The sequence below is a fragment of the Dromiciops gliroides genome, chromosome 3, assembly GCF_019393635.1.
Source record: "Dromiciops gliroides isolate mDroGli1 chromosome 3, mDroGli1.pri, whole genome shotgun sequence".
Classification (NCBI taxonomy): domain Eukaryota; kingdom Metazoa; phylum Chordata; class Mammalia; order Microbiotheria; family Microbiotheriidae; genus Dromiciops; species Dromiciops gliroides.
In genome coordinates this window covers 243706489-243725643 of record NC_057863.1, presented here as the reverse complement: position 1 = coordinate 243725643, position 19155 = coordinate 243706489, and the positions used below count along the sequence as shown (strand labels likewise).

Below are 19155 nucleotides of genomic sequence, written 5' to 3'. Positions count from 1 at the left end.
TTATCTTGTATAGTGAAGACCTGGGCTTCTCTTAGTAACAGTCAGGTCTGTTTACCCATATGCCAATCCACACCCATACGGAAGAGAATGCTGAATGAGTACTTTCACTCCTTCAGGCTGTGTTACATAAATAATCTGGGCCCAGTTCCCATTCCAGTGATTTATTCCTTTATTGCCAAGTTTATAGCCATAGCTGAGCTATCAGCTTAACAAGAACAGAAGAAGACGCCATCCTTTCTCTTTTTCTTTTCTGGATAATTTTATGGATATACCAGCGGCCACCATCCCAGCTTCTAAGACATTTGCTTCTTCAGGTACGCTCTGGGCAGTTTGTTAACCATTTCTTTCTTTGAGTGATGACCTTTGAGTGGCTTTATCATGTGTTGCTCTGATTAACCTGTTAGAAATTGTTGTTTTTAAAGGCTTTGACATTTACCCTATAATTTGCCTTACTTTATATAGATCTTTGTTCTTTATCACCACACAGCCTGTGTCTAATGCCAGAAGAACATTGGAATGACTGTAGGGGTGTCTCAAACCTTGATTGCTTTGTTATTTTGACTCTTAAAGACACAGGACATTGTGGAAAAGGTGCCAGACACAGGATCAGCAGACCTGAATTCAAATCTTGGCACTGACGTTCTTAGCTGTTTGACTACGGTCAAGTTATTTTCTGTCTCAGTCTCAGTTTCGAAAATGGGGATTCAATTAAATATTTGTTTAATACTACTTGTAAGAGCAGTATTCTTGTTTTTTGGTGAGGCAATTGGGGTTAAGTGACTTGCCCAGGGTCACACAGCTAGTAAGTGTCAAATGTCTGAGGCAGGATTTGAACTCAGGTCCTCCTGAATCCAGGGCTGGCACTTTATCTACTCTGCTACCTAGCTGCCCCAAGAACAGTATTCTTCAATTAAAAGTCTTTTTTTTTTTTTTTTTTTAGTGAGGCAATTGGGGTTAAGTGACTTGCCCAGGGTCACACAGCTAGTAAGTGTTAAGTGTCTGAAGTCACATTTGAACTCAGGTACTCCTGACTCCAAGGCTGGTGCTGTATCCACTGCGCCACCTAGCTGCCCCCAAAAGTCTTTTTTTAAAATGAGAAACAGAAAGTTTAATATAATGAACAATGGACTAAATACATCAAGAGAGAGGACTGAAGCTTTCTAAAAAACTAGAAAGTGGTGGAAGCCACAATTATTGGCCGAAATGCTTCATAGTGGTACATGAATGACTAGTATGGCACTTTGTCAAATAAAAGTCTCATGAAGCTAGGGAATTGTTTTCTGGGAAATACAGTAAAAGTAATACCCATTCTAAAGGGAGGTGATTTTTTTTTCTTTTTTCATTTTTACACAAACATTGGTAGCATCTTGTTTGTTATCATAGCAACAGCTTTGTAGTCTTCCTTGGTAAGTTGGACCACTTAAGAGTCCACTAGAAAAAGACACAGAAGAAGGGTTAATTAGCCTCTTTGGAAAGCACATAATTAAGAACACCTTTACGAACAAAACTGAACATTAATTGTAGTGTTAAATATTGGCACCAAAGAGATGAGAAAATGCACCTCTCTCCTTTGTTAGCAGAGGTATGGTTAGACTGTGGGTATGGAATACTGCATGGACTACCAGATTCACTTATTAATGTTGGCTAGTTTTGCTGCAGTGACATTTCTTCTCATTCTTTTTTATCCTTTGTTACAAGGCACGGCTTTTTGAATGGAGGACTATATTTGGAAATAACAGTGATAGAAAAACAAAAGCTATCAATCAAATCTATATTGTGGATATCAAATATCTTTAGGCCCAACTGAGAATCATAAAATTATTAGAATGTTAAAGATAGAAAAGAATTGATTGATCTTCTGGTCCAACCTTTTCATTTTACAAATAAGTAAACCAGGGGTGGCTAGGTGGCACAGTGGATAAAGCACTGGCCCTGAATTCAGGAGTACCTGAGTTCAGATCCGGCCTCAGACACTTGATACTTACTAGCTATGTGACCCTGGGCAAGTCACTTAACCCCCATTGCCCTGCAAAAAAAAATTAAAAAATAGAAAAACAAATAAGGAAACCAAGGTTCAGAGATATTGTGTGACTTGTATAAGGTCATATACCATTTCTTGAATGCAAAACTGTGTCTCCCAAAGAATGTAGAATTCACATTTTGGAGGCAAGAGGTCTTCACTGTTGTATCAGTTGTATTTGTTTAATGTTAAATCAATGCTTTGAATTTAGGTATAACCTTAAAATACTTTATTTCCAAAACAGGAACAAAAACATTAGTAACTTTGTGTTATGGGGAAGGGAAAGGAATAAGCATGTATATAGTACCCACTATGTGCAGGCCCTGGGTTAAGCACTTTTACAAATATTATCTCACTGGATCCTCACAAAACTCCTGCAAGGTATGTACAATTATTATCCTCATTTTACAGTTGAGGAAACTGAGGAAAACAGAGGTTTGATGACTTTTCTAAGGAAACACAGCTACTAAGTGTCTGAGGTCGAATCCGAACTCAGATCTTCCTGACTCCAGGTCCAATGCTCTATCCACTGTACCACCTAATAGACAAACTAGACCAGAGTGTAGGAAGAGAGAGTGATGTATAATGAGGCTGGAAAGTTAGATTGGGACTAGATTATGAAAAGTTTTAAAAGTCAAACAGGAGTGTAAATTTTGACATGTAGGCAATAAGGAAACATGAGTTTATTGAATAGGATGGTGATATAATTGGGTTGCAGTGGATGGAGAGCTAGGCTTGGAGTCAAGAAGAATTGTTATCCTGAGTTCAAATCTCATCTCAGATACTAGCTATGTCACCCTGGAGTCAGATCACTTAATCCTGTTTGCCCCAGTTTCCCCATCTGTAAAATGAACTGGAGAAACATCTTACACCTTATACTAAAATAAGGTCAAAATGGATACATGATTTAGACATAAGAGGTGATACCATAGGTAAATTAGGAGAGAAAGGAATAGTGTACCTATCAGATCTTTGGAAAGGAAAACAGTTTTTGACCAAACAAGAGATAGAGTATATTATAAAATGCAAAATGGATGATTTTGATTACATTAAATTAAAAAATTTTTGTACAAACAGAAGCAATGCATCCAAAATTAGAAGGGAAGCAGAAAACTGGGAAACAATTTTTGAGGCCAGTACTTCTGATAAAGGCCTCATCTCTAAAATATGTAGGGAACTAAATCAAATTTATAAGAACCCAAGTCATTCCCCGATTGAGAAATGGTCAAAGGATATGAACAGGCAGTTTTCTGATGAAGAAACCAAAGGTATCTATTCCCATATGAAAAAATGCTCTAAATCTCTAATGATTAGAGAGATGCAAATAAAAACAACTCTGAGGTACCACCTAACACCTATCAGATTGTCTAAAATGACAAAAAAGGAAAATAATAAATGTTGGAGAAGCTGTGGGAAAATTGGAACACTAATCCATTGTTGGTGGAGCTGTGAACTGATCCAACCATTCTGGAGAGCAATTTGGAATTATGCCCAAAGGGCGATAAAGCTGTGCATACCCTTTGACCCAACAATACCACTTTTGGGTCTTTTTCCCAAAGAAATCATGGAAAGGGGAAAGGGACCCACATGTACAAAAATATTTATAGCTGCTCTTTACGTGGTGGCAAGGAATTGGAGGGGGTGCCCATCAATTGGGGAATGGCTGGACAAGTTGTGGTATATGAATACAATGGAATACTATTGTGCTGTAAGAAATGATGAGCAGGAGGAGTTCAGAGAAACCTGGAGGGTCTTGCGTGAGCTGATGATGAGTGAGATGAGCCGAGCCAGAAGAACATTGTACACAGTATCATCAACATTGAGTGTTGATCTACTGTGATGGACTATATTCTTCTCACCAATGCAATGGCACAGAAGAGTTCCAGGGAACTTGTGATGGAAGAGGATCTCCAAATCTAAGAAAAAAAAAAAAAAGAACTGCAGAGTATAGATGGTGAATGAACCATACTATTTCTTTTGTTTTTGATGCTGTTGTTTTTTTTCTATTTTGAGGTTTTTCATCATTGCTCTGATTTTTTTCTCTTATAACATGATTAATGCAGAAATTTGTTTAATGTTATTATGTGTGTATATATATAACCTATATCAGATTACCTGCTGTCGGGGGGGGGGGGGAGGGAGGGGAGGGAGGGAGAAAAATCTGAAATTGTAAAGCTTGTATAAACAAAAGTTGAGAACTATCTTTACATGTAACGGAAAAAAAAATAAAATACTTTATTAATTTAAAAAAAATGAGCTGGAGAAGGAAATGGCAAACTACTCCAGTATCTTTGCCAAGGAAACCCCAAAGGGATCACAAAGAGTCAAACACTACTGAAAAATGACTGAACAACAGGTGATGTAATAGAAACTGAATTTAAGGAAAATCACTTTAATAGTTATGTATAGAATGGACTGGAATAGGGACAGACTTGAGGAAAGGAACCCAATTAGAAAGTCACTATAATAGTTCAGAAAAGAAGTTTCATTTTCAAAATATATGAGAAACTAATACAGGTATTTTTTATTGTCATTCCACAGTTGATAAATGGTCTAATGTAGTTCTCAAGAGAAAAACCCGGGCTATCTATAATCATGTGGAAAAATATTCCCAAATTACTAATAATCGGAGAAATGAAAATTAAAGCAATTCTGGGGCAGCTAGGTGGTTCAGTGGATAGAGCACCAGCCCTGGAGTCAGGAGGACCTGAATTCAAATCCTGCCTCAGGCATGTGACACTACCAGCTATGTGACCCTGGGCAAGTCACTTAATCTCAATTGCCTCACCAAAATAGATAGATAGATAGACAGACAGACAGATAGATAGATAGATAGATAGATAGATAGATAGATAGATAGATAGATAGATAGACAGACAAATATAAAGCAATTCTGAAGTTTCACCTCACATCTATCAGATTAGTGAAAATGACAAATATTGGAGGAGCTTGTGGAAACAGACACCTAGATGCACTGTTGGTAGAGCTGTGATCATGTCCAACAATTTTGGGAAGCAATTTGGAATTATGCACAAAAAATTTACTAAACAGTGCATGCTCTTTTACCCAGCTATTCCTCTGCTGGGTCTATACCCAAAAGAGATCAAAGAAAGAAGAAAGGATCCTTTATGTGCAAAAATATTTATAACAGCTCCTTTTGTGGTAGTAAAAAAAAAATGAAAACTAAGTGGATGCACATCATTTGGGGAATGGCTGAATAAATCATGCTGTGTGAATGTACTGGAGTGCTATTGTGCTCTAAGAAACAAAAAGAGGGTTTTAGAAAACTGGGCACACTTGTTTGCACTGATGCTGAGAGAAGTGAGCAGAATCAAAAGAACGATTTATAGTATTCCATCAATATTATGAAAATGAATGATTTTGAAGGGCTTAACTCCAATCAACGTGATTCCAGAGGACTCATGAAGAATGCTACCTACCTTGTGACAGAAATAATGGTCTAATATGCAAAATAAGAAATTCATTTTTGAATATGACCAATGTGGGAATATGTTTTGCTTGACAATGTAATAGAGATTCTCTCTCTCTCTCTCTCTCTCTCTCTCTCTCTCTCTCTCTCTCTCTCTCTCTCTCTCTCTCCCCCTCCCTCCCTCCTTTTCTCCCTCCCTCCCTCTCTCCCTCTCTCTCTCCCTCCCTCCCACCCTCTCTCCCTTTCTTTCCCTGCCTTCCTTTTTTTCTTCTTTTCTTCCTTCCTTACCCTCCCTTGTTCCCTCCTTCCTTCCTTTGTGGGATGAGGGAAGGTGGGAAGGAAAATGAAGGCTTGAAAAATAAAATTAAAAATTTTAAAATAGTTTCAGGAGAACAGAGATAGAAGGAAGAATAGAGGAACATAAGAGTGTGATTTTAAAAGACAATTTCAGACTGTAGATGCTGACTACTTTGGGTGATAGGGAAATAAAGAATATAAGCATTCTGATGTAATGGCTTGAGGGAAAGTGAAATAAAGGTGATGAGAGTAGAGGATTTTAATGAATCGGGCCAGGATGTTTGAAGGGACATCATTGTATATATTATAGTCACCAAGTCTGAGGGAAGGGATTTAGAAAGGAGAGGAATGCTGTGAGTCGAAGTACTGAGCTCCTTGAAGGAGGAGAAGGTGGGGAGAGGGGAAAGAGGCCAATGAATGATTTACCATGAGGATCTGCATATGATCACAGCTCTAAAACTAGAAGAGACCTCAGAGACCATCCAGCCCAACTTCCTCATTTTTCAGATAAGGAGCTTGAAGCCCAGGGGCATTTAATGACTTACCCAAGGTCACACAAGTAATAAGTGACAGAGGTGGGACTTGACCTCAGGTCCTTTAACTCAAAAGCCAGTGTTTTTACCTCTCGACCATGCTGTCTCCCAGTTAGGAAGAAAGTGAAGAAGGGGGGTTTCTGAGTGGATGAGGACAGAGGAAGGATCTGGAAGAGGCAGTGAGGAGCAAGAAGTATGTCTACTCCACCCCCTAACTCAACCAATGCATTGGAGTTGGGGTCAGGATTGGGTAGAAGGTTCACCCAACACTAAAGAGAGTAGCCAGGAATACAAAGTCTTCTAGGAGGAACGAAATTTTCCTAAGTGCAAGAAAATGGAATAAGTATAAGACAAAAGGGAATTTTGTTTGAGAGGGCACAGTGAAGAGAAAGTAGATTAGGATAAGAAATCGGATTGGGGAGGGTCGAGTTGGATAGGAATAAGGAAAAGTGAAACCTCATTTATATCAACAACAAAAAACCCCATCAATTATTTGTGATGTAATCTAATATCTATCTATAATACTATATATACCACATACTATATAATTATAGATAGATAGATAGATAGATAGTAGATTAGCAATATATAGGACCTGTATACAGACAATTATAAAGCAATAGGGATAGGGACTAGATCTAAGCTTTGAGAGGTATGTTGTTGTTCAGTCATGTCTGACTCTTAATGAACCCATTTGGGGTTTTCTTGGCAAAGATGCTGGAATTGTTTGCCATTTCCTTTGCCAGCTCATTTTTACAGATGAGGAAACTGAGGCAAATCAGGTTAAGTGACTTGCCCAGGGTGTCACAGCTAGTAATTGTCTGAGGCTAGATCTGAACTCAAATATTCCAGACTCCAGGTCTGGCACTCTATCCACTACATCACAGGAAAGGCCTTCTGAATGCAGGCTGGCACCTCCACTGCTATTTCTAGGCTGTGAGAGTTGCTTAGAGGCCAGGGTCACATGGCCAGTACACATCAGAGTTGCACCCAGGTCTTACTGAATATGAGGTCTGCTCTCTCCTCTATGGAATGCTACCTCTTTTAAAAATATAAAGCCTAAAATAAAGGAAGACCTAAACATTTGGAGAAGCAGTGTTCATAGATGGGCTGTATTAAAATGACAATACTTCACAAGTTAATTTACATATCTAATGTAGAATTAATTACAATACTAAAGGACTTTAAAAAATATATACATATATACATATATATATAATTAATGAAATTTACCTAAAAAAACCACGCCACTTCTAAGAATATCAAAGCCCCCACTGAATTTTTAAAAGCTAATGAAACTACTTTAAGACATTTTACAAAACTGTTATCATCAACTGGGGAGCAGAATGGTACAGTACAAAGCTCACTGGCTTCAGAGTTAGAAAACCTAGGTTCAGATCTGATACTATTTGTATGATGTTTGGCAATTTACTTAATCTTCTTGGGCCTCAGTTTCCAGATAAAGGAACTAACACCAAAATTTTGCTTCAATCTGTATTCAGATACTATCAGTTCTCTCTCTATAGATGGATTGCATTTTTCATAACACCTTCAGAGTTGTCTTGGATCATTGCATTGCTGAAATTAATCAAGTAATTCACAGCAGATCATCTCACAATATTGCTATTATTTTGTATATAGTACATTTCACTTTTCATCAGCTCATGTAGGTCATTCCAGGTTTTTCTGATAGCATCCTGCTCATCATTTTAAAAAATAATAAACTGCATTTATATGGCACTTTAAAAAGAGATTTCCTTACAATAAACCCATGAGGATAGTAGATGCTTAATATCGATTGATTGTTTGATAATGAGGCACAATATTCAATCAGTTCTTTGTCCTCCCCCTGTTTGATAATGAAACACAATGTTCAATGAGTCCTTTGTCCTCCCCCTGTTAGAATTTACAGGGTGTCCCTTTAAAGACAGTACTGTAAACAAATGGCTCAAATATTATAAACCAGCCTGTTTAAAAGGCAAGGGAAACCCCCACCAGCTGTGTGATTCAGTCAGTGGATTTACTGACATTTACTCTCTTTCTCAGGCAATGGCTTCAATTAAGATAGAGACTGTCATGAAGGAGAAGAACAGGATGGGAGAGTGTCCTGTGTGGGATGAAAAGACCGGTCACCTTGTTTATGTGGACATCAATGCACAGAAGGTTTGCAGATGGAACCCAATCACTGGGGAAATACAGAGTGTGACCCTGGGTAAGGAGGAGTGACTGTTGCTCACTGGAAGAGTTTCCTAAATGAAGAGAAGGGGCTTTCTTGATTTGCAGGTCTACAGGTATTCCTTTAGGGAAGATTAATATAGTGCAAGCACAGTAAATGAGTGAAAGGGAAACCAAAAAATGGCTCCCAATTTCCTAAATGAAAGTTGTTACTGATAATATCCAGTCCAGTTTTTTCTAACTTTCAAGGCTTAAAAAAATTCTTTATTCCCTGACATGGATCTTCTCCTTCAGTTACCTCAAAGACCTGGGTTCAAATCTTGCCTCAGATACTTTCTAGCTGTCTTAACTGTGAACAAAATACTTCACCTCTTTCCATTGCAGTTTCCTTTTCTGTAAAATGGGGATAATAACTACTTATCTCACAGGGTTGTTGAGGGGAACAAGTGAGATAAGTGCAAATCTTAAAGCGCCATATTAAAGTTAGCTGTGTGGGGAGGATATTGATCCTGGCCATCCTGTCTCTGCTCACATTTTTGGTTTTTTGTTGGGTTTTTTTTTTGGTGAGGCAATTGGGGTTAAGTGACTTGCCCAGGGTCACACAGCTAGTAAGTGTTAAGTGTCTGAGGTCGGGTTTGAACTCAGGTACTCCTGACTCCAAGGCTGGTGCTTTATCCACTGCGCCATCTAGCTGCCCCCTGCTCACATTTTCTTTACCTAAAATATCCCTTCCCCTCCCCCTGTTCAGCTTCTCCCCAGTCTTTAAGGTCTACCTCAAATCTCATTTCCTCCACAAAGCCTTCCTTGATCACTCTAGTCCTCACTGAGTTTGTTAAATCAAGTTAAAAAAAAAAAACACAACAAAAACAACAACAATCATTAAGTGCTGATTAAGCATCTGTTCTGGGGATATGAGAAAAGTAAAATAATCCCTACTCTCCTGGAGCTCACATTCTTATATTTAATCCACAGCATATAAATTCCTGGAGAGCAGAATGTATCAATTTTGTCTTTCTATCTTCAGAGTTTAGCACAGTGCTTGGTACACAGTAAGTACTTAATAGATAATGATTACTTTATTGAATGAGTCTAATCCAGGAGACATATATAATCGCACATATAAAACACATACAAAGCAGAAGCAAGGTAACCTTCAAGGGGGGGGAGGCATTAACCCTTTAGAAGGCCAGGAAAGCCCTTATGCAGAAGATCGCTCTTGAAATGAGCTTCTAGCTTTCCTCTAAACTGCAAGAGCACATCTAGTCTGTGCCACACAATTGAGATTTTAATTTTATATGTGTATTCTGTGAGGGTCTGATCCTTTTCAGAAAATCATGAGGGTCTGGGACTTGGGTTCAGATCTTGCCTTAAATAATAGCTGTGTGATCCTGAGTGAGTCACTTAAATTCTGTCTGTCTCAATTTCCTCAACTGTAAATTAGGGATAATAGTATCTATTCCACAAGGTTATTGTGAGGATCAAGCAATTTAACATATATAAAGCACTTTGCAACCATAAAATTCTATATAAACACTACTTTTTATTATTGGTGGTGGTGTGTTGTGGTTGAAAAAAGGAAGCAGGTGTTTGAGCATCTGTAAAGAAAGCATTAGCAAAGCTTGATGGTGAATTGGAGCTAGCCTTCATCAGAGAGTAATCAGGATATTGCTTATTGACCTGTAGGGTAACCTGTACTTTGAATGTAAGCTCCTTCAGAGTAGGAGGTGTTTTTTTTTGGTGAGGCAATTGGGGTTAAATGACTTGCCCAGTGTCAAACAGCTAGTAAGTGTCAAGTGTCTGAGGCTGCATTTGAACTCAGGTCCTCCTGAATCCAGGGCTGGTGCTCTATGCACTGCACCACCTAGCTGCCCCCAGAGTAGGAATTCTATGATTCTTTGTGTTTGAATCCTCTATGTCTAGCATGATGCCTGGAACAAAGTAAGTGCTTAATAAATGTTTGTTTATTAATTGATTGATATATGAAAGGACAAAGGGACCAGAACTCCTGGAAAATGCCTTGTGCCCCTAATGTTGTGAGACTTTGTCCCAAGAACTTAATGAAAGTTCTTATCAAGGAGTAATAACAAAGAAAAAACAAATTCATCATAACTGAAATCGAACAATTAATTCGCTAGAGAATGCTGAAAATGGGCTTTATATTTTGAAAGACTAGCAAGGAATTTCCTTCACCATAGGAAGGGGGATAGACGTGAAAAAATGGGGCTATAATTCATTGTTAGTAGATCTGTGAGCTGATCCAGCCATTTGGAATTATGCCCAAAGAATTATTAAGCTGCCTATACCCTTTGACACAGCAATACCACTTTTAGGTCTGTTTTCCAAGATGATTAGGGAAAAAAGAAAACACCTTATATGTTCTAGAATATTTACAGCAGTTTTCTTTGTGGTGGCAAAGAAGTGGAAATTACGGGGATGCCTTTCAATTGGGAATAGCTAAAGAAATTGTGGCTTATGTTTGTGATGGAATATTACTCTGCTAAAAGAAATGATGAGCACAGTGATTTTTTAGAAAAACATGGGAATGATTTGCATGAAATAATGAAGAGTGAAAGAAGCAAAACCAAGAGAACATTGTATACAGTAACAGCAATATTATTTTAAGAACAACTTTGAGTGACCAAGTCATTCTATTATAAATTCCCCAATTAACTACAAAGGTCCTGTGAAGGAAGATGCTGTTTGCATCCAGAGAAAGAACTCACACACATGTATATATGTGTGCATATGTGTATGGATATGCATATGGATATAGATATGTTAAAGAAGATGTGGGGAAACTGAAATACTAATGCTTTCTTGGTAGAGTTGTGAACTGATCCAACCATTCTGGAAAGCTATTTGGATCTCTCTCTCTCTCTCTCTCTCTCTCTCTCTCTCTCTCTCTCTCTCTCTCTCTCTCTCTCTCTCCCCTGCCTCCCTCTCCCTCTCCCCCTCCTCTCTTTCTCCCTGCATATAAATGTGTGTGTATGTGTATATGTGTATATATACACACATATTTGTGTCTAAAGGTAGTCATCTGTAGGGTGGGGGGAGAGGAGGTAAGGAAAACAAAGAAAGTTACACAATAACTTTGTTGTATATTTTAAAAGAATAACAAGTTGTACATAATAGATCTGTAGTTTCAGGAGCAATCCTCTTTTTTCCATTCCACTTTGTTATGAAAATGCTTTATTTATTAAGCTCAGAATAAAAAAATAAACTATATAAAAGGAAAGGGGATAGACAAAATTTGAAAAATAGAACAAATCCATATTTTTCCCTTGAGAGTTAATACAGAGGGCAGCTAGGTGGCGCAGTGGATAGAGCACCGGCCCTGGAGTCAGGAGGACCTGAGTTCAAATCTGACCTCAGACATTAACACTTACTAGCTGTGTGACCCTGGGCAAGTCACTTAACCCCAATTGCCTCACTAAAAAAAAAAAAAAGAGAGAGTTAATACAGAGGAAGGCAAAGCTCAGATAATGTGAAAAAGATGGATGACAATTGGTGTTTGGGAATCCATATATACCTGGCTTTGTTCTGTTTAACTTTAAAAAAAAACCATGTATAGGGGCAGCTGGGTGGCGCAGTGGATAGAGCACTGGCCCTGGAGTCAGGAGTACCTGAGTTCAGGTCCGGCCTCAGACACTTAACACTTACTGGCTGTGTGACCCTGGGCAAGTCACTTAACCCCAATTGCCTCACTAAAAAACAAAAAACAAACAAACAAACAAACAAAAAACCCCATGTATTTAAATAAAGCAATAGATGATATGTACTTTGTGGAAGACAAAAAACAGAGAAGGATAGCTAACACACTGGATGATGGAGTTAGGATCCCAGAAAATTTCAACAAGTCAGAATGTTGGCTGAAGCTAGTAAGATAAAATTCAATAGGAATAAATGTAAAAGTCCTACATTTGGGCTTTTAAAAAAATCATCTATGAAGGAATCACATCACAGGTGCATTTAACTTAGTCAAGTTGAATTTATGTCTTAGACTGAGTGAGCGCTGAGCTGGGAGATGAGAATCTACTGTTCCTTCAGCAGGTCTCAGTTATGCCTTTTATGCTTTGAGCATCTCTCTTGCCACATTCAGTTTTAGAATCTCTTCTTCATCATGCCAACAGACCATGGGCATTCATTCTGGTCAAGCTGATAGAACTAATGAGAGAGATAGTCTCATTCATTGTTTCCAACATTCCCAGAAAACTGGAATGTCCCTGTCTGAGATCCGGATTGCTGCCCTTGCTTTTGTAAACTTCAGCTGAAGTATAATATATTCTGCTCCAGCCTTTTACCTTTACTCTCTCTGTGTCTCTCTGCTTCAAATGTGTTTCTCATAAGCAACATATTATGAGATTCTGGTTTTTAATCCACTCTGCTATCCCCTTCCATTTTATGGAAGAGTTCATCCCATTCACATTCACAGTTATAATTACTAACTATGTATTTCTCTCCATCCTATTTTTCCCATTTATACCTTTCTCTCTCCTTTCACCCTGTCCCTCCTCACCGGTGTTTTGCTTCTGGCCACTGCCTCCCCCAATTTGCCCTCCCTTCTATAAACCCTGCCTCCCTTTTCTTTTACCTTTCCCTCCTATTTCTCTATATGGTAAGATTCATTTCTATACCCAACTGAGTATGTATATTATTCCCTCTTTGAGTCAAATCTGATGAGAGTAAGGCTCAAACAATGCTCACCCCTCTCCCTTTTTTCCCTCTACTATAATAGGTCTTTTGTACCCTTCATGAGATGTAATTTATCCTATTCTGCCTCCCTCTTTCCTCTTCCCCCAGTACAATCCTTTTTTTCACCCCTTAATTTTTATTATATCATCATATCAAAGTCAACTCATACCCACACCCTCTGTCTATGTATATAGACCCTTTCTGACTGACCTAATAGAGATACAGTTCTCAAGAGTTACAAGTATTACCCTCCTGTTTAGGGATGTGAACAGTTTAACCTTATTGAAAAACATGGTGTGTTTTTTTTCTTTCCTGTTTACCTTTTTATGATTCTCTTGAGTCTTTTATTTGAAGATCAAATTTTCTGTTCAGCTCTCATCTTTTTTATCAAGAAAGACAAACTTCCTTCTTTGAAAGAGACCTGACCCTTTTCCCAGCCACAGCTATTCAAAGATACTATACCATATTTTATGGCATCTTGATGATTCAGTGAATAGAGCACTGGACCTACAGTCAGGAAGACCTTAGTTTGAATTTGGCCTCAGACACTTACTAGCTGTGTGATCTTGGGCAACTCACTGTTTGCCTTAATCCACTGGGGAAGGAAATGGCAAACTACTCCAGTGTCTTTGCCAAGAAAACCTCATGGACGGTATGGACCATGAGGTCACAAAGAATTAGACATGACTAAACAACAACTATTTCTTATAGATGATTTTAGGGACTTTCTAGGATACCTACTCTCTTATGTGATTTTTATGCCTTTTGTACTGAATTTAGAAACTAATCCTTTTGTGCAATGTGACTTCAACGTACACAAGTACAAGGGAAACATGAATACAAAGCAGTTCACAGGAGAAATAGGTTTTACATAATTGCTCAAGTATAACCAATATCAGATTGCTTGCTGTCTGGGGGAAGGAAGGAAGGAAGGAGAAAAATTTGGAACTCAAAATCTTATAAAAATGAATGTTGTTGAGGGCAGCTAGGCGGCACAGTGGATAAAGCACTGGCCTTGGATTCAGGAGGACCTGAGTTCAAATCCAGCCTCAGACACTTGACACTTACTAGCTGTGTGACCCTGGGCAAGTCACTTAACCCTCATTGTCCCGCAAAAAATAAAAAATAAAAAATAAAAAAAAATGAATGTTGAAAATTGTCTTTACATGTAATTGGAGGGAAATGCTATTTCCATTAAAAATAAAAATGGGCCAAAAAACCCAGTTCACATGAAAAAATCTCCATAAAATTCTGCATTATGATCTGGTAGATCAAAAAAATTAATGTAATTTTAGGTGACCATAATAGGAGTCTAACAATTAATAAACCACTCTTGTGTGCTGAGGGATTAAGGCACTGCATCTCTCTCTCTCTCTCTCTCTCTCTCTCTCTCTCTTTCTTTCACTCTCTCTCTCTCAATTCTGGACTGCTCACTTGGTGATTGTATGAGCTTCAATACTGGAGGAGTTAGGCTCTTCTCACCCTGGGGAAAAATTACTTAAAATATAGGCATGATTCATATCTATATTCTCCCCAAATTTGTAAGTAGAAAAGTATACAATGTGCAATAAAAATAAGATATGGGACAGGTATTCATTCCCTACACACAAAAGAAATGTTATCTATGAAATATTTTCATCAGTTCACATTGACAATAAGGCTTAAAACAACTTACGGTAACATGTAATACTATTACATTCAGCATGTAATGACAGAAACTTAAGCTAAGCAAGCAATAGTACTAACTACTGTTATACTCGGCTGGAAGGTTGAGACTTAAACACTGGATCATGAAATATTTTATGGAACTGCTGAATAGACATTGCTCAATTTCATCTAGGCTCTAAAAGGTGCAAATAATTTTAGTTCCACATCTTCTGACAAGACAGACTGGGGCTTGGTCTCAGCCTTTTGTCAGTGGCCATGTTTTTAGATGAAGAAATTCCCTTTACCTCCAGTCATCTTTGACTGACGGACCCTGGATCTAAGCTCCCCAAATCACAAGACTAGAGCATCTCAAGATCATTGTTTGGTCATTTACTATCAATCACACAAAGAATCACAAAGTAGGACTGGCAGACAGAGGCTCAGGCTCCAGCTCACCTAGTTGAGTGCCCCGTTTTATCTCCCATTGCTATTGCAGGAGTGGTCACTATAGGGAATAGGTGGGTAAGAAAGGGTGACAGGCCCCCATCCCTCCAACAAGAAGATTAAAGGGCACTCACATGCTTTATAGCAGGGAAGAGAAAGAAACAAATGAAGGTGGGTTATTCCCTTTTAATGGTCCTCTAGTCATCAGTTCCTCCAGGTCCATGATTAGAAAGGGGATTGCTTCATCATACCCAAAACACCTTTTAGTGCTGAGTCACACATGACTGGCTAAGAGCAGACAAGAATTTTGGGATCCCTAAGCACAAAGTCCTGAGTAAACACATGTGGTTGACTGGAATCTGGCAGAGAAACACTGTTCATATTCTGTGAAACTACTGGTTATAGAAGCATAGAATAGAGTGAAGGAAATGATAGATCCACTGTATCCTATCCTGGCTAGACCTCATCTGGAGCTTTGCAGTCAGTTGTGGACACCACATTTTGGAAGGGGCATTGACAAGTTGGAGGTTATCCAGAGAAATGCAACCAAAAGGATGAGGAGACTTGGAAACATATGATATAAAGATTTATTCATTTATGTAACTAGGAATATTTAACTTGAAGAGAAGACTAAGGAGAAGAGAGGAGAGGATATAAATATTTGTAGTTTTATTCAAATATTGTTAAGGATTGTCATGTGGAAAAGGGATGAGGGTTGTTCTGCTTGACCCCAGAGGACAGGACCCAAGGGTGGAAGTTATGGGAAGATAAATCTTTGATTCAAGGTAAGGAAAAGCTTCCTAACAATTAGAACTATCCAAAAATGGAATGGGTCTCTAGTCATGGGGCATCTTCCAGTGAAAGCTGTGGATAACTACTTGTTCCAGAATCATGAGTAGGGGTTGGACCAGATACCCTTGAGTAGCACTGCATAACTTGGAAAGATTCTTATTTTCCACTCTCTGTTCTTTTGTATTTCTTGCAGATGCTCGGGTAGGATGTGTGGCACTCCGAGAATGCGGGGACTATGTTGTAGCCCTTGGAACCCGTTTTGGCCTCTTGAACTGGGAAAACCAATCAGTGACAACTGTTTCTCGTCTTGAACAGGATAAACCAAACAATAGATTCAATGATGGCAAAGTGGACCCGGCTGGAAGATTTGTGGCTGGTAAGGATGGAAATAGTAATCACAACTCATGTTGATTCTGTTTTTTAAAGTTGTCTCTGTGCTTTCTTCACAATGACTCTGCGTGATAGGCAGTGAAAGTATTATTATCCCTATTCTACAGATGAGGAAACTGTCTCAGAAAGATAAAGAAACTTGTGTCAAAAAGATTTAATATTGTATGCTGAGCTTCAGGCATAAATCTGCCATAAACAATTTTTATTTAGTTTAATGTTATTCCATATCCAAACATTTTCTAGTTTAGAGACTAGCAAGTATCTGAGGTAAGATTTGAAGTGAGGGCTTGCTGACTAACTATTATCCCACACTGTCTCTATTTTTTTCTTTGATTCCCCAGTATCTAGTAAGTGATTATTAAATGTTGAATGATTGATTGATAGATTGATTTATTGATCCTTGTAGGTACCATGGCTGAGGAATCTAGCCCAGGAGTGTGGGAGAAACAACAAGGGTCTCTCTATACTCTCTATTCGGATTGCTCTGTGGTGAAGCATTTGGATCACCTAGACATCTCGAACGGATTGGACTGGTCTCTGGATCACCAAATATTCTACCACATTGATAGCCTGACATATGCTGTGCATGCCTGTGACTATGACCTCCAATCAGGGAATATAAGTAAGGATATGATCTTATGGTCCTTTTAATTTCAGTATTCTTATAATGATGCTCTTATTAAGTCAGTGGGTAGAATGATGGGAACATGGACTTGTTCTTCATGGTAGGGATGGGGAGAAGGGTAGTAAAGTTTGCTAATGATTCATTTAGGACAAATACTTCATACAGATGCTAATACATTTATGGAACTCATTGACCTAAGAAGTAATTCAAGAAAAATAGAAACAGATTTTTAATAGTTTTGATAAATTTGTGGATGGCAGAACTATAACAGATTAGTAGGACAACCTGCATTGTACATGCATTACCCTTGATGGAGCTACCGTGGTATAAATCTGTCCATAGAACAAATCAGGTGAATTCTTTTTTCTTTATTTAATCTAATTTGCTTTTTTTCTATTAGTAAAAATCCACCTTCTCTCCTTCCCCCAATTAAGAAAGAAAAAACAAAACAAAACTCCTGTTACAAACATGTATAGTCATTTATAAGCTCTTTGGGCATACCACCTCTGCCTCTTACCTTATTTAAATTACCCAGTACCCTCAGGTTCTCTTTCTCTTCCCCTAGTAAATCCTATCCTTTGAAAAGTCCTTTAAAAAACAAAAACAAAAAACCTTAGTATGAATTTGTCCATGTAATACTTCCTCTTGGGTGAATTTCGCTTTATGCTTTAATTATAGAATCAAAGAGTTTCCTCCATTTTAAGGAATTGTCCCCATTCCCCAAGTAAATGGGAGAGATAATTTAGGGCAGAGAAACCTTCCTGATGGTCGTGAGATGGTTAGCTGCCTTCACTGCCAATAAGTAAGGCCAGCTTTATCAAAAGGACCATGACCCTTTTGATGATAATGTTGCTTGGTACCTATATATGCAGAGCACTAGACTTCCTGGGCCATGGATTTGACCTGCTGTGGCAATGCATGGGTAGTAGAAAGAGGACTGGGCTTAGATCTGAGTCTGAACCCTGACTTCACTACTAACTAGCTATTTGAACTTAGTGAGCCATGTCATCTTTTTAGGAAAGACTGTTGTTGTTTTTAAATCTGTAAAATGAGAATTAGACTAAATAACTTCTGAATTAACTTTTAGGGTTAAAATTCTGTGGGTCTATGTGTGTACTTTCCTTCATCCAACTAAGATAACTGGTTTACCCAGATAGCATTGGAAAATTCATAACAACTCCCATTGTTATGAAACATCAAAGAGTGTTGCTTTGATATGTTATTACAGAACTAAAGGTACTCGGAATCAGAAGTCATGCTTTTCTGAACAGTGTTTTTTGACTCAGGCTGTATTTGCTGTTTACTCTTCCTTGGTACACACTGATTATTGTATAATAGATGCTTGTTGAATTGAATAGCAAAATGACTGGGAGTGGTGATATAATCTCTGTTCCTAGGGAGGCTGGGGTTGGTGTATCATGTGATCTCTGGAGTTCTGAATTACAGTGAGCTAAAGCCGGTCGAGTGTCCATGTTAAGTCTGACACCAATATGGTGAGCCCCTTGAGGAAGGATGAACAGATTCAAGTCAGAATGTCAAAGCATCCATGCTAAAGAGCATTTAGATTAGGTCTGGGAGTGGCTGTTGAACATCTAGGTTAGGTGAGGTAGAGAGAGAAAGAGAGGAAGGAAGGAAGGAAAGAAGGAAGGTGAGTCAGTGAGTTGGTCAATAAGCATTTATTAAGTGACAGCTATGTGCCAAGAACTGTGCTAAGCCTTGTGGAAATACAAAGAAAAACAAACAAACAAAAATAGACCTTGCCTGGATTGTATCTCACAATCTAACAGGGGAGACAAAATATACCAGTAAAAAGTTAAACAGCTATACAAGATTTAAGCAAAAGTTCAACCTAACAATAGGAAAGTTTCTAGACTTGTGTTTTATTCTTTATGCAATGGGGAACGCTTGAAGATTTTTGAAAAGAGATAACATGATCAAAGCTGTGTCATAGGAAGATAATACCAATTAATTAAGTCTTTATTTCAGAAAAATTATCAATGAATAAAGCACTTATAAAATGTTTATTATATGCAAAGCACAGTCATCTTAGAGCAATGTGTAGGATAGATTGAGTAGGACTAAAGCTGAGAAAAGTCAGACCAATTTAGAG

General features: G+C 38.2%; 1 protein-coding gene across 4 annotated transcripts in view; it reads left to right on the top strand.

Annotated features, from left to right (window-relative positions):
* The window catches only part of LOC122749647 (regucalcin-like), a 69970-nt gene that overhangs the window by 35203 nt on the left and 15612 nt on the right, over positions 1-19155 (top strand). For 3 of the 4 annotated variants that reach the window (XM_043996105.1, XM_043996103.1, XM_043996102.1), the window contains exons 2-4: positions 8327-8492; positions 16224-16406; positions 16827-17042. In XM_043996105.1, the coding sequence (XP_043852040.1) occupies positions 8330-8492; positions 16224-16406; positions 16827-17042 (562 nt within the window). In that variant the 5' untranslated portion in view covers positions 8327-8329. Of the gene's footprint in view, positions 1-199; positions 315-8326; positions 8493-16223; positions 16407-16826; positions 17043-19155 lie in introns of those variants that run through there. The other variant, XM_043996104.1, reaches the window with a different exon arrangement.